This window comes from Solea solea, chromosome 5 (genome assembly GCF_958295425.1).
Source record: "Solea solea chromosome 5, fSolSol10.1, whole genome shotgun sequence".
Classification (NCBI taxonomy): domain Eukaryota; kingdom Metazoa; phylum Chordata; class Actinopteri; order Pleuronectiformes; family Soleidae; genus Solea; species Solea solea.
In genome coordinates this window covers 19,333,185-19,347,686 of record NC_081138.1, presented here as the reverse complement: position 1 = coordinate 19,347,686, position 14,502 = coordinate 19,333,185, and the positions used below count along the sequence as shown (strand labels likewise).

At 38.8% G+C, this 14,502-nt stretch overlaps 4 protein-coding genes across 4 annotated transcripts; 1 reads left to right on the top strand and 3 right to left on the bottom strand.

Annotated features, from left to right (window-relative positions):
- Positions 1–1,691: 1,691 nt before the first annotated feature.
- On the bottom strand, positions 1,692–2,576 carry LOC131459682 (high choriolytic enzyme 1-like). Its single transcript, XM_058629724.1, has one exon. It carries the CDS (start codon positions 2,541–2,543, stop codon positions 1,764–1,766), a length of 780 nt encoding a protein of 259 aa, XP_058485707.1. The 5' UTR covers positions 2,544–2,576; the 3' UTR covers positions 1,692–1,763.
- A 1,764-nt stretch (positions 2,577–4,340) lies between these two features.
- LOC131459681 (high choriolytic enzyme 1-like) lies at positions 4,341–5,226 on the bottom strand. Its single transcript, XM_058629723.1, has one exon. The coding sequence runs from the start codon at positions 5,191–5,193 to the stop codon at positions 4,414–4,416; it is 780 nt and encodes a 259-aa protein (XP_058485706.1). The 5' UTR covers positions 5,194–5,226; the 3' UTR covers positions 4,341–4,413.
- Positions 5,227–7,115: 1,889 nt separating this feature from the next.
- LOC131459684 (high choriolytic enzyme 1-like) lies at positions 7,116–7,938 on the bottom strand. Its single transcript, XM_058629726.1, has one exon. It carries the CDS (start codon positions 7,896–7,898, stop codon positions 7,119–7,121), a length of 780 nt encoding a protein of 259 aa, XP_058485709.1. The 5' UTR covers positions 7,899–7,938; the 3' UTR covers positions 7,116–7,118.
- An 811-nt stretch (positions 7,939–8,749) lies between these two features.
- Positions 8,750–9,653, top strand: LOC131459697 (high choriolytic enzyme 1-like). The gene has a single exon (XM_058629754.1). The coding sequence runs from the start codon at positions 8,874–8,876 to the stop codon at positions 9,651–9,653; it is 780 nt and encodes a 259-aa protein (XP_058485737.1). The 5' UTR covers positions 8,750–8,873.
- The last annotated feature ends 4,849 nt before the right edge of the window (positions 9,654–14,502 follow it).

Sequence of the window (14,502 nt, the reverse complement as noted above, 5' to 3'; positions counted from 1 at the left end):
CTACAGGAGGATTATGGGCTGGTGTTCAAATCCTTAGGACTAAATAAACCTTTGGAGGGAGGACTCTACAGACAAACCTACTGATCCAACATGTTTTGTTATCGTTGGTCAGTAAGTGGATGAACACGAGCTTACCAAGGCTAAATTGTTCTTCTTTACATGGTCTTCAACCAGTTATGTGATTGGGAGATGCTAGCCAACATATGGGACTGATTTTTACTGTTTTCATGATTTGAAAATATTAGAGGCTCAGCTCTGTGACACAAAAGAACCATCAAACTGGTGCTATGTCTCACTGGGATTTATTGTCACAAACACAATCAGTTTATACCAAATGTGTTATTTAGTCCAACTTAAATCTGACTGATGTTACACCTGTATCATTTTTATGTCATCATCCAAAACTGAAACATGTGTAAAGATGCTTTCTGTGTGGCTTAACAGCAGATGTGAAACATTTTAGCTATCGTTCTGGACCATCTAAAAATTGCTCAAGAGAGATTAACTGCTTTTTTAGCCTCAGGCGTCTTTATTCATTATAACAGTTCTCAACCTAGCTTCAATTTTAACCGTTACATACACATTTACATAGAGACTGTGGTTTTGCATTAATTCCCAGTTAAATATTCAATATAATATTCAACCAAAATTCAGTTAAACCATTATACAAAAAACATAAATCCAAAGACATCAGTATGGCTGTTGATATCTTTGTATAACATTTTCATGATAAATTATTTATTTTACAAAAAACTCTATTGTGAGACACATTAAACACTCTTGGGTGACCCTTTGTGGTCACAGTGGCCAACACTTAGTTGGCCTATGCTTTGGGTCAGCTCTTTGGCACATGTGTAATGGTGACAGAAAAATGACACCATCCATGTTTATATTGATCCCCTATGAGCCTTGTTGTCATGATGTTACTCTGCTGACCACTGGGATTGATGGGCTTTATGAAAAAAACTGATGACTTGATTCATGACACAAAGTAACTCTGATATTTTATATCCAAAACAATATAGGGGATATTATTTACCTGGTAACCATTGTGTTTTTGTACATCAGTATGTTTGCTATGACACACAACAACACAGGGCCACAGGACTGTACAGTATTAGCTTTTTAAACTCTATGAAGCACTAATCATTAGGGGAACGGAGGTTTTCTGTTGCCTCTTTAAAGACAAACACCTTTCTTGTGTGTTATTTTCACCTATTAGTAATAAATAAATAATAAATAAAATAATATTAGAAAGAAATGAAATATTTCTTCATATTTTGGTTTTTAAATATATGAACTTAAAATTGGCTCCATGCCCCCACAATGCAAAAAGGATAAGTGGTAGAGTTAATTAATTGATGAACTGGTGCATGATATATGTAACTTGTGTAATAGCATCACAGTCAGTAAGGTGTAGGCAACATTTTTTCCTAATCTTTTGATAACTGAAAAAGAAAAGGTGACATAATTACAACATGGATTTTTGAGTAGTGAAGTTAATTATTTGGCCATCCTTGCTATGCTCAGTGATTGTATTTAGGTGAAGATGACTTAATGTATAAATTAAAGTATTTTAATAATCTCAAACACAGTCATGTAAATTGACACAACAGCAGTCATGTTGTTTTACCTTTATTTTTGACATTTGTTGGGGTCATATATTCTGTAGTAAACTTGACCATTGTTTATCATAGATTATAGTTGCTTTTATTAATGACAGGATAAAAAGAACACAAACAGGACATTCAACATTAGCATTATTAGCAGCCATAGAGGGCGTTGATCCTGATGATGTCCCAGCGGGACATGCCCCGCCTCTGGCCGATCTGGACATTGGGGTTGGGGATGGGAGTGATTGTATCTCTCCCGTACTGGACAGTGAAGGCTGTTCTTCCATAGTGCATGATGGAGGAGTAGTCGTAGGGAGTGTTCAGGTTGTTGGTGTCCTGCTTGTAGAAGTTGTAGGCATTCTGTGGGTTAATGTACTCCCAGTTGATCTTGACATAGTTGTCACGGTCGCTCCTGGTCTGCTCATGCTGGAAGCCCAGAGCGTGGTTGATCTCGTGCAGGACGACACCGTGGTAGACACAGCCCTGTCTGTTCAGCGAGAGCACCTGTCTTCCTCCCACTCTGCCCAGAGCGGAGAAACATCCAGCTCTGTTCTCGATGCTGATGTAGTCATACTGGTTCTGACGGGGGACAAAGCGGATGCAGGTACTGCTGTGGTAGACCTTCAGGGCAGAGTCGATCTTCTGCTTTTCCCAGCTGGTGAACTGACTGCTCACAGTGAATGGGATTGTCACCAGACCATTGTTTCCTTTCTTCCACTGGCAGCTCTGATACCAGCACTTCATGGCGTTTCTGGTTTTTGGAGCGAGCAGGTCTCCTTCCAGCAGGATCTCATCTGTGGCGTTGTTGGAGGTTAGAATCCTGGTGGTGATGTCAACGTCGTCTTCATCTTCATTTCCTTCATCCTGGAGAGGATGAGCCGCAGACAGGCCGAGCAGGAGCAGCAACAGCAGGCTGACAGTGGGAGTCATCTTCAGGGTTGGTCTGGAGGCTGTGGAGCTTCTGTGGAGAGACTCCTGATGATCTATGTTTGACTCAGTGCTGCCCAGGGTCTTTATACTCTCCACTATAGGTGTGTCTACAGGAGGATTATGGGCTGGTGTTCAAATTCTTAGGACTAAATAAACCTTTGGAGGGAGGACTCTACAGACAAACCTACTGATCCAACATTTTTTGTTATAATTGGTCAGTAAGTGGATGAACACGAGCTTACCAAGGCTAAATTGTTCTTCTTTACATGGTCTTCAACCAGTTATGTGATTGGGAGATGCTAGCCAACATATGGGACTGATTTTTACTGTTTTCATGTTTGAAAATATTAGAGGCTCAGCTCTGTGACACAAAAGAACCATGAAACTGGTGCTATGTCTCACTGGGATTTATTGTCACAAACACAATCAGTTTATACCAAATGTGTTATTTAGTCCAACTTAAATCTGACTGATGTTACACCTGTATCATTTTTATGTCATCATCCAAAACTGAAACATGTGTAAAGATGCTTTCTGTGTGGCTTAACAGCAGATGTGAAACATTTTAGCTATCGTTCTGGACCATCTAAAAATTGCTCAAGAGAGATTAACTGCTTTTTTAGCCTCAGGCGTCTTTATTCAATATAACACTTCTCAACCTAGCTTCAATTTTAACCGTTACATACACATTTACATAGAGACTGTGGTTTTGCATTAATTCCCAGTTAAATATTCAATATAATATTCAACCAAAATTCAGTTAAACCATTATACAAAAAACATAAATCCAAAGACATCAGTATGGCTGTTGACATCTTTGTATAACATTTTCATGATATATTATTTATTTTACAAAAAACTCTATTGTGAGACACATCAAACACTCTTGGGTGACCCTTTGTGGTCACAGTGGCCCAACACTTAGTTGGCCTATGCTTTGGGTCAGCTCTTTGGCACATGTGTAATGGTGACAGAAAAATGACACCATCCATGTTTATATTGATCCCCTATGAGCCTTGTTGTCATGATGTTACTCTGCTGACCACTGGGATTGATGGGCTTTATGAAAAAAACTGATGACTTGATTCATGACACAAAGTAACTCTGATATTTTATATCCAAAACAATATAGGGGATATTATTTACCTGGTAACCATTGTGTTTTTGTACATCAGTATGTTTGCTATGACACACAACAACACAGGGCCACAGGACTGTACAGTATTAGCTTTTTAAACTCTATGAAGCACTAATCATTAGGGGAACGGAGGTTTTCTGTTGCCTCTTTAAAGACAAACACCTTTCTTGTGTGTTATTTTCACCTATTAGTAATAAATAAATAATAAATAAAATAATATTAGAAAGAAATGAAATATTTCTTCATATTTTGGTTTTTAAATATATGAACTTAAAATTGGCTCCATGCCCCCACAATGCAAAAAGGATAAGTGGTAGAGTTAATTAATTGATGAACTGGTGCATGATATATGTAACTTGTGTAATAGCATCACAGTCAGTAAGGTGTAGGCAACATTTTTTCCTAATCTTTTGATAACTGAAAAAGAAAAGGTGACATAATTACAACATGGATTTTTGAGTAGTGAAGTTAATTATTTGGCCATCCTTGCTATGCTCAGTGATTGTATTTAGGTGAAGATGACTTAATGTATAAATTAAAGTATTTTAATAATCTCAAACACAGTCATGTAAATTGACACAACAGCAGTCATGTTGTTTTACCTTTATTTTTGACATTTGTTGGGGTCATATATTCTGTAGTAAACTTGACCATTGTTTATCATAGATTATAGTTGCTTTTATTAATGACAGGATAAAAAGAACACAAACAGGACATTCAACATTAGCATTATTAGCAGCCATAGAGGGCGTTGATCCTGATGATGTCCCAGCGGGACATGCCCCGCCTCTGGCCGATCTGGACATTGGGGTTGGGGATGGGAGTGATTGTATCTCTCCCGTACTGGACAGTGAAGGCTGTTCTTCCATAGTGCATGATGGAGGAGTAGTCGTAGGGAGTGTTCAGGTTGTTGGTGTCCTGCTTGTAGAAGTTGTAGGCATTCTGTGGGTTAATGTACTCCCAGTTGATCTTGACATAGTTGTCACGGTCGCTCCTGGTCTGCTCATGCTGGAAGCCCAGAGCGTGGTTGATCTCGTGCAGGACGACACCGTGGTAGACACAGCCCTGTCTGTTCAGCGAGAGCACCTGTCTTCCTCCCACTCTGCCCAGAGCGGAGAAACATCCAGCTCTGTTCTCGATGCTGATGTAGTCATACTGGTTCTGACGGGGGACAAAGCGGATGCAGGTACTGCTGTGGTAGACCTTCAGGGCAGAGTCGATCTTCTGCTTTTCCCAGCTGGTGAACTGACTGCTCACAGTGAATGGGATTGTCACCAGACCATTGTTTCCTTTCTTCCACTGGCAGCTCTGATACCAGCACTTCATGGCGTTTCTGGTTTTTGGAGCGAGCAGGTCTCCTTCCAGCAGGATCTCATCTGTGGCGTTGTTGGAGGTTAGAATCCTGGTGGTGATGTCAACGTCGTCTTCATCTTCATTTCCTTCATCCTGGAGAGGATGAGCCGCAGACAGGCCGAGCAGGAGCAGCAACAGCAGGCTGACAGTGGGAGTCATCTTCAGGGTTGGTCTGGAGGCTGTGGAGCTTCTGTGGAGAGACTCCTGATGATCTATGTTTGACTCAGTGCTGCCCAGGGTCTTTATACTCTCCACTATAGGTGTGTCTACAGGAGGATTATGGGCTGGTGTTCAAATTCTTAGGACTAAATAAACCTTTGGAGGGAGGACTCTACAGACAAACCTACTGATCCAACATTTTTTGTTATAATTGGTCAGTAAGTGGATGAACACGAGCTTACCAAGGCTAAATTGTTCTTCTTTACATGGTCTTCAACCAGTTATGTGATTGGGAGATGCTAGCCAACATATGGGACTGATTTTTACTGTTTTCATGTTTGAAAATATTAGAGGCTCAGCTCTGTGACACAAAAGAACCATGAAACTGGTGCTATGTCTCACTGGGATTTATTGTCACAAACACAATCAGTTTATACCAAATGTGTTATTTAGTCCAACTTAAATCTGACTGATGTTACACCTGTATCATTTTTATGTCATCATCCAAAACTGAAACATGTGTAAAGATGCTTTCTGTGTGGCTTAACAGCAGATGTGAAACATTTTAGCTATCGTTCTGGACCATCTAAAAATTGCTCAAGAGAGATTAACTGCTTTTTTAGCCTCAGGCGTCTTTATTCAATATAACACTTCTCAACCTAGCTTCAATTTTAACCGTTACATACACATTTACATAGAGACTGTGGTTTTGCATTAATTCCCAGTTAAATATTCAATATAATATTCAACCAAAATTCAGTTAAACCATTATACAAAAAACATAAATCCAAAGACATCAGTATGGCTGTTGACATCTTTGTATAACATTTTCATGATATATTATTTATTTTACAAAAAACTCTATTGTGAGACACATCAAACACTCTTGGGTGACCCTTTGTGGTCACAGTGGCCCAACACTTAGTTGGCCTATGCTTTGGGTCAGCTCTTTGGCACATGTGTAATGGTGACAGAAAAATGACACCATCCATGTTTATATTGATCCCCTATGAGCCTTGTTGTCATGATGTTACTCTGCTGACCACTGGGATTGATGGGCTTTATGAAAAAAACTGATGACTTGATTCATGACACAAAGTAACTCTGATATTTTATATCCAAAACAATATAGGGGATATTATTTACCTGGTAACCATTGTGTTTTTGTACATCAGTATGTTTGCTATGACACACAACAACACAGGGCCACAGGACTGTACAGTATTAGCTTTTTAAACTCTATGAAGCACTAATCATTAGGGGAACGGAGGTTTTCTGTTGCCTCTTTAAAGACAAACATCTTTCTTGTGTGTTATTTTCACCTATTAGTAATAAATAAATAATAAATAAAATAATATTAGAAAGAAATTAAATATTTCTTCATATTTTGGTATTTAAATATATGAACTTAAAATTGGCTCCATGCCCCCACAACGCAAAAAGGAAAAGTGGTAGAGTTAATTAATTGATGAACTGGTGCATGATATATTTAACTTGAGTAATAGCATCACAGTCAGTAAATTGTAGGCAACATTTTTTCCTAATCTTTTAAAAACTGAAAAGTTAAAGAGAAAAAGAAAAGGTGACATAATTACAACATGGATTTTTAAGAAGTGAAGCTTCCTACCCAATTTATTATTATTATTCTTTACAAATGTTTAACAATTATTTGGCCATCCTTCCTTTGCTCAGTGATTGTATTTAGGTGAAGATGACTTCATGTATATATGAAAGTATTTTCTAATCTCAAACACAGTCACGTAAAAATTACGCAACAGCAGTCATGTTGTTTTACCTTTATTTTTGACATTTGTTGGGGTCATATATTCTGTAGTAAACATTACCATTGTTTATCATAGATTATAGTTGCTTTTATTAATGACAGGATAAAAAGAACACAAACAGGACATTCAACACTAGCATTGTTAGCAGCCATAGAGTGCGTTGATCCTGATGATGTCCCAGCGGGACATGCCCCGCCTCTGGCCGATCTGGACATTGGGGTTGGGGATGGGAGTGATTGTATCTCTCCCGTACTGGACAGTGAAGGCTGTTCTTCCATAGTGCATGATGGAGGAGTAGTCGTAGGGACTGTTCAGGTTGTTGGTGTCCTGCTTGTAGAAGTTGTAGGCATTCTGTGGGTTAATGTACTCCCAGTTGATCTTGACATAGTTGTCACGGTCGCTCCTGGTCTGCTCATGCTGGAAGCCCAGAGCGTGGTTGATCTCGTGCAGGACGACACCGTGGTAGACGCAGCCCTGTCTGTTCAGAGAGAGCACCTGTCTTCCTCCCACTCTGCCCAGAGCGGAGAAACATCCAGCTCTGTTCTCGATGCTGATGTAGTCATACTGGTTCTGACGGGGGACAAAGCGGATGCAGGTACTGCTGTGGTAGACCTTCAGGGCAGAGTCGATCTTCTGCTTTTCCCAGCTGGTGAACTGACTGCTCACAGTGAATGGGATTGTCACCAGACCATTGTTTCCTTTCTTCCACTGGCAGCTCTGATACCAGCACTTCATGGCGTTTCTGGTTTTGGGAGCGAGCAGGTCTCCTTCCAGCAGGATCTCATCTGTGGCGTTGTTGGAGGTCAGAATCCTGGTGGTGATGTCAACGTCGTCTTCATCTTCATTTCCTTCATCCTGGAGAGGATGAGCCTTAGAGAGGCCGAGCAGGAGCAGCAACAGCAGGCTGACAGTGGGAGTCATCTTCAGGGTTGGTCTGGAGGCTGTGGAGCTTCTGTGGAGAGACTCCTGATGATCTATGTTTGACTCAGTGCTGTCCACAGTCTTTATACTCTTCTCTACAGGTGTGTCTACAGGAGGATTATGGGTTGGGTCCAAACTGTTAGCACTAAATAAACCTTTTCAGGGAGGACTCCACAGACAAACCTCCTGATTCAACATGTTTTGTTATCGTTGGTCAGTAGGTCTGATGAACACAAGCTTACCAAGGCAAGATTTTACCTTAAACACTTTACATGGTCCTCAACCAGTTAGACCTGGTTTTTGTTTTGAAGAAGCAATCTAATCTAATCTAATCTAAACTAATGTAATATTTCCTTGAGACCTCCCTTGTAACAAACTGCCCAGCTGTCATAATGAGCATACACTTTGATGCTAATCTGGTTTCTCATTTTCTCATTTCTAATTTTTTATAGTATGAACTTTTTAAACTGTATCAAGCACAAATCATTAGGGGAACAGACATTTTCTGTTGCCTCTTTAAGGACAAATACTTGGCTTGCACTTCATTTTCACTTATTAAGAAATTATTATCACACATTTTCACCAAAGAAATGCCCTCACAACCCACAAAGGATAGGTGGTAGAGTTAATTAATTGATGGACTGGTGGATGATTTATGTAACTTGTGTAATTCATCATAATCAGTAATTTTTGGTATAGGCAAAATTTTTCCTATTCGTTTGACAACTGAAAAGTTAAAGAGAAAAAGAAAAGATGGCATAGATACATGTTTTTTCTTTTTTTTTTTAAAGGTTTTTCTGTTTAGTCCTTTCATCCAATGATTATTTAGCCCTGACAGTGTGGACCCCAGCCCATAATCCTCCAGTAGACACACCTATTGTGAAGAGTATAAAGACTCTGGACAGCATTGAGTCAAACATAGATCATCAGGAGTCTCTCCACAGAAGCTCCACAGCCTCCAGACCAAACCTGAAGATGACTCCCACTGTCAGCCTGCTGTTGCTGCTCCTGCTCGGCCTCTCTCAGGCTCATCCTCTCCAAGATGAAGGAAATGAAGATGAAGACGACGTTGACATCACCACCAGGATTCTAACCTCCAACAACGCCACAGATGAGATCCTGCTGGAAGGTGACCTGCTTGCTCCCAAAACCAGAAACGCCATGAAGTGCTGGTATCAGAGCTGCCAGTGGAAGAAAGGAAACAATGGTCTGGTGACAATCCCATTCACTGTGAGCAGTCAGTTCACCAGCTGGGAAAAGCAGAAGATCGACTCTGCCCTGAAGGTCTACCACAGCAGTACCTGCATCCGCTTTGTCCCCCGTCAGAACGAGTATGACTACATCAGCATCGAGAACAGAGCTGGATGTTTCTCCGCTCTGGGCAGAGTGGGAGGAAGACAGGTGCTCTCTCTGAACAGACAGGGCTGCGTCTACCACGGTGTCGTCCTGCACGAGATCAACCACGCTCTGGGCTTCCAGCATGAGCAGACCAGGAGCGACCGTGACAACTATGTCAAGATCAACTGGGAGTACATTAACCCACAGAATGCCTACAACTTCTACAAGCAGGACACCAACAACCTGAACACTCCCTACGACTACTCCTCCATCATGCACTATGGAAGAACAGCCTTCACTGTCCAGTATGGGAGAGATACAATCACTCCCATCCCCAACCCCAATGTCCAGATCGGCCAGAGGCGGGGCATGTCACGCTGGGACATCACCAGGATCAACGCACTCTATGGCTGCTAATAATGCTAATGTTGAATGTCCTGTTTGTGTTCTTTTTATCCTGTCATTAATAAAAGCAACTATAATCTATGATAAACAATGGTCAAGTTTACTACAGAATATATGACCCCAACAAATTTCAAAAATAAAGGTAAAACAACACGACTGCTGTTACTGTATACTTTCATATATACATGAAGTCATCTTCACCTAAATACAATCATTGAGCAAAGGAAGGATGGCCAAATAATTGTTAAACATTTGTAAATAAAATAATAATACATTGGGTAGGAAGCTTCACTTCTTAAAAATCCGTGTTGTGATGTCACCTTTTCTTTTTCTCTTTAACTTTTCATTTATCAAATAATTAGTTGCCTACAACTTACTGATTATGATGCTATTAACTCTACCACTTGCGTTGTGAGGGCATGGAGCCAATTTTAACTCGATATGAAATGTTTAAAACCCAAAATATGAAGAAATATTTAATTTCTTTCTAATATTAATTTGTTTATTATTTATTTATTACTAATAGGTGAAAATAACACACAAGCTGGGTGTTTGTCTTTAAAGAGGCAACAGAAAACTTCTGTTCCCCTAATTGACGAATATCAATGCTTGATATAGAAGTTCATACTGTCCAGTCCTGTGGCCCTGTGTTGTTGTGTGTCATAGCAAACATCCCTGTGTCATAGCAAACTAAACACAATGGTGACAAGGTAAATCATATTCATGATTTTTGGATATGGAATATTAAAGTTTATTTGTGTCATGAATCAAGTCATCAGTTTTTTTCATAAAGCCCATCAATCCCAGTGGTCAGCAGAGTGACATAATGACAACAAGGCTCATAGGAGATCAATATAAACATGGATGGTGTCATTTTTCTGTCACCATTACACATGTGCCAAAGAGCTGACCCAAAGCATAGGCCAACTAAGTGTTGGGCCACTGTGGCCACAAAGGGTCACCCAAGAGTGTTTGATGTGTCTCACAATAGAGTTTTTGTAAAATCATATATCATGAAAATGTTATACAAAGATGTCAACAGCCATACTGATGTCTTTGGATTTATGTTTTTGTGTAATGGTTTAACTGAATTCTGGTTGAATAATAAATTGAATATCTAACTGGGAATTAATGCAAAGCTACAGTGTCATGTTGGTGCGATTTTGGACGACCTACGAAACTATGACATTTCTTGTGACTTTTGGGACAACATAACTGACTTTTGTTGCAATTTTGGACGACATACAACACTTGTATGTCGTAACACTTTTTTGAATTATTTTGGAAGACATACTTTACTATGACTTTTTTTTAGTGATTTTGGATGACATACAATACTATGACTTTATTGAGTGATTTTGGAAGACATACTTTACTACGACTTTTTTTTTTAGTGATTTTGGATGACATACAATACTATGACTTTATTGAGTGATTTTAGAAGACATACAAGACTAGAACTTTTTTGGACAACATACTATACTATGATTTTATTGAGTGATTTTGGACAACATGAATTTTTAGGGCGATTTTCGACGACATACTATATACTATGACTTTTTTGACCAATTTTGGACGACATACTATACTATGACTTTTTTGACCGATTTTGGACGACATACTAACCTATGACTCTTTGGACTGATTTTGGACGACATACTAACCTATGACTTTTTTCACTGATTTTGGATGACATACTAACCTATGACTTTCTTCACTGATTTTGGGAAGACTTACTAACCTATGACTTTTTTGACAGATTTTGGACGACATACTAACCGATGACTTTTTGGACTGATTTTAGACAACATACTAACCTATGACTTTTTTGACAGATTTTGGACGACATACTAACCTATGACTTTTTGGACTGATTTTGGACGACATACTAACCTATGACTTTTTGCACTGATTTTGGACGACATACTAACCTATGACTTTTTAGACTGATTTTGGACGACATACTAACCTATGACTTTTTAGACTGATTTTGGACGACATACTAACCTATGACTTTTTGGACTGATTTTGGACAACATACTAACCTATGACTTTTTTGACCGACTTTGGACGACATACTATACTATGACCTTTTTGAGTGATTTTGCATGACATACTATACTATGTTTTGGTGGTATTTAGAACAACATACAGCAGTACCTCTCCACAAGGTTGGTGTAGCGGTTAACACGCTCACCTTTGACAAGCATTCCCGTGTTCAAGCCCTGGTTGGAACATGTGTTGGTGTGATTTTAGATGACATTTTGGACTATATACTATACTATGACTTTTTGGAATGATTTTGGACGACATACTAACCTATGACTTTTTTGACTGAATTTGGACCACATACTAACCTATGACTGTTTTGACTGATTTTGGACGACATACTAACCTATGACTTTTTGGACAGATTTTGGACGACATACTAACCCATGACTTTTTTGACTGATTTTGGACCACATACTAACCCATGACTTTTTTGACTGATTTTGGACCACATACTAACCTATGACTTTTTTGACTGATTTTGGACAACATACTAACCTATGACTTTTTTGACTGATTTTGGACCACATACTAACCTATGACTTTTTTGACTGATTTTGGACGACATACTAACCTATGACTTTTTTGACTGATTTTGGACGACATACTAACCTATGACTTTTTGGACTGATTTTGGACGACATACTAACCTATGACTTTTTGGACTGATTTTGGACAACATACTAACCTATGACTTTTTTGACCGATTTTGGACGCCATGCTATACTATGACTTTTTTGACAGATTTTGGACGACATACTAACCTATGACTTTTTGGACTGATTTTGGACCACATACTAACCTATGACTTTTTTGACTGATTTTGGACGACATACTAACCTATGACTTTTTGGACTGATTTTGGACGACATACTAACCTATGACTTTTTTGACTGAATTTGGACCACATACTAACCCATGACTTTTTTGACTGATTTTGGACCACATACTAACCTATGACTTTTTTGACTGATTTTGGACGACATACTAACCTATGACTTTTTTGGCTGATTTTGGACGACATACTAACCTATGACTTTTTAGACTGATTTTGGACGACATACTAACCTATGACTTTTTAGACTGATTTTGGACCACATACTAACCTATGACTTTTTGGACTGATTTTGGACGACATACTAACCTATGACTTTTTTATCAGATTTTGGACGACATATGACTTTTTGGACTGATTTTGGACGACATACTTACCTATGACTTTTTAGACTGATTTTGGACGACATAGTAACCTATGACTTTTTGACCGATTTTGGACGCCATGCTATACTATGACTTTTTTGACCCATTATGTATGACGTGCTATACTATGACTTTTTTGACCGACTTTGGACGACATACTATACTATGACCTTTTTGAGTGATTTTGCATGATATACTATGCTATGACGTTTTGGTGCTATTTAGAACAACATACAGCAGTACCTCTCCACAAGGTTGGTGTAGCGGTTAACACGCTCACCTTTGACAAAGAATTCCCGTGTTCAAGCCCTGGTTGGAACATGTGTTGGTGTGATTTTAGACGACATAATATGACTTTTTGGACTGATTTTGGACCACATACTAACCTATGACTTTTTTGACTGATTTTGGACGACATACTAACCTATGACTTTTTGGACTGATTTTGGACGACATACTAACCTATGACTTTTTTCACTGAATTTGGACCACATACTAACCTATGACTGTTTTGACTGATTTTGGACGACATACTAACCTATGACTTTTTTGACTGATTTTGGACGACATACTAACCTATGACTTTTTGACCGATTTTGGATGCCATGCTATACTATGACTTTTTTGACCCATTATGTATGACGTGCTATACTATGACTTTTTTGACCGACTTTGGACGACATACTATACTATGACCTTTTTGAGTGATTTTGCATGACATACTATGCTATGATGTTTTGGTGCTATTTTGAACAACATACAGCAGTACCTCTCCACAATGTTGGTGTAGCGGTTAACACGCTCACCTTTGACAAAGAATTCCCGTGTTCAAACCCTGGTTGGAACGTGTTGGTGTGATTTTAGATGACATTTTGGACTATATACTATACTATGACTTTTTTGGTTACTTTGGACGACATACTATACTATGACTTTTTTGACTGATTTTGGACGACATACTAACCTATGACTTTTTTGACTGATTTTGGACGACATACTAACCTATGACTTTTTGGACTGATTTTTGACGACATACTAACCTATGACTTTTTTGACTGATTTTGGACAACATCCTAACCTATGACTTTTTTGACAGATTTTGGACGACATACTAACCTATGACTTTTTGGACTGATTTTGGACCACATACTAACCTATGACTTTTTTGACTGATTTTGGACGACATACTAACCTATGACTTTTTGGACTGATTTTGGACGACATACTAACCTATGACTTTTTTGACTGATTTTGGACCACATACTAACCCATGACTTTTTTGACTGATTTTGGACCACATACTAACCTATGACTTTTTTGACTGATTTTGGACGACATACTAACCTATGACTTTTTTGGCTGATTTTGGACGACATACTAACCTATGACTTTTTAGACTGATTTTGGACGACATACTAACCTATGACTTTTTAGACTGATTTTGGACCACATACTAACCTATGACTTTTTGGACTGATTTTGGACGACATACTAACCTATGACTTTTTTATCAGATTTTGAACGACATACTAACCTATGACTTTTTGGACTGATTTTGGACGACATACTTACCTATGACTTTTGAGACTGATTTTGGACGACATAGTAACCT

Excerpts from the sequence above, each read along its gene's own strand:
- LOC131459682 (XM_058629724.1), bottom strand. The coding sequence starts at position 2,543 with ATGACTCCCACTGTCAGCCTGCTGTTGCTGCTCCTGCTCGGCCTGTCT.
- LOC131459681 (XM_058629723.1), bottom strand. The coding sequence starts at position 5,193 with ATGACTCCCACTGTCAGCCTGCTGTTGCTGCTCCTGCTCGGCCTGTCT.
- LOC131459684 (XM_058629726.1), bottom strand. The coding sequence starts at position 7,898 with ATGACTCCCACTGTCAGCCTGCTGTTGCTGCTCCTGCTCGGCCTCTCT.
- LOC131459697 (XM_058629754.1), top strand. The coding sequence starts at position 8,874 with ATGACTCCCACTGTCAGCCTGCTGTTGCTGCTCCTGCTCGGCCTCTCT.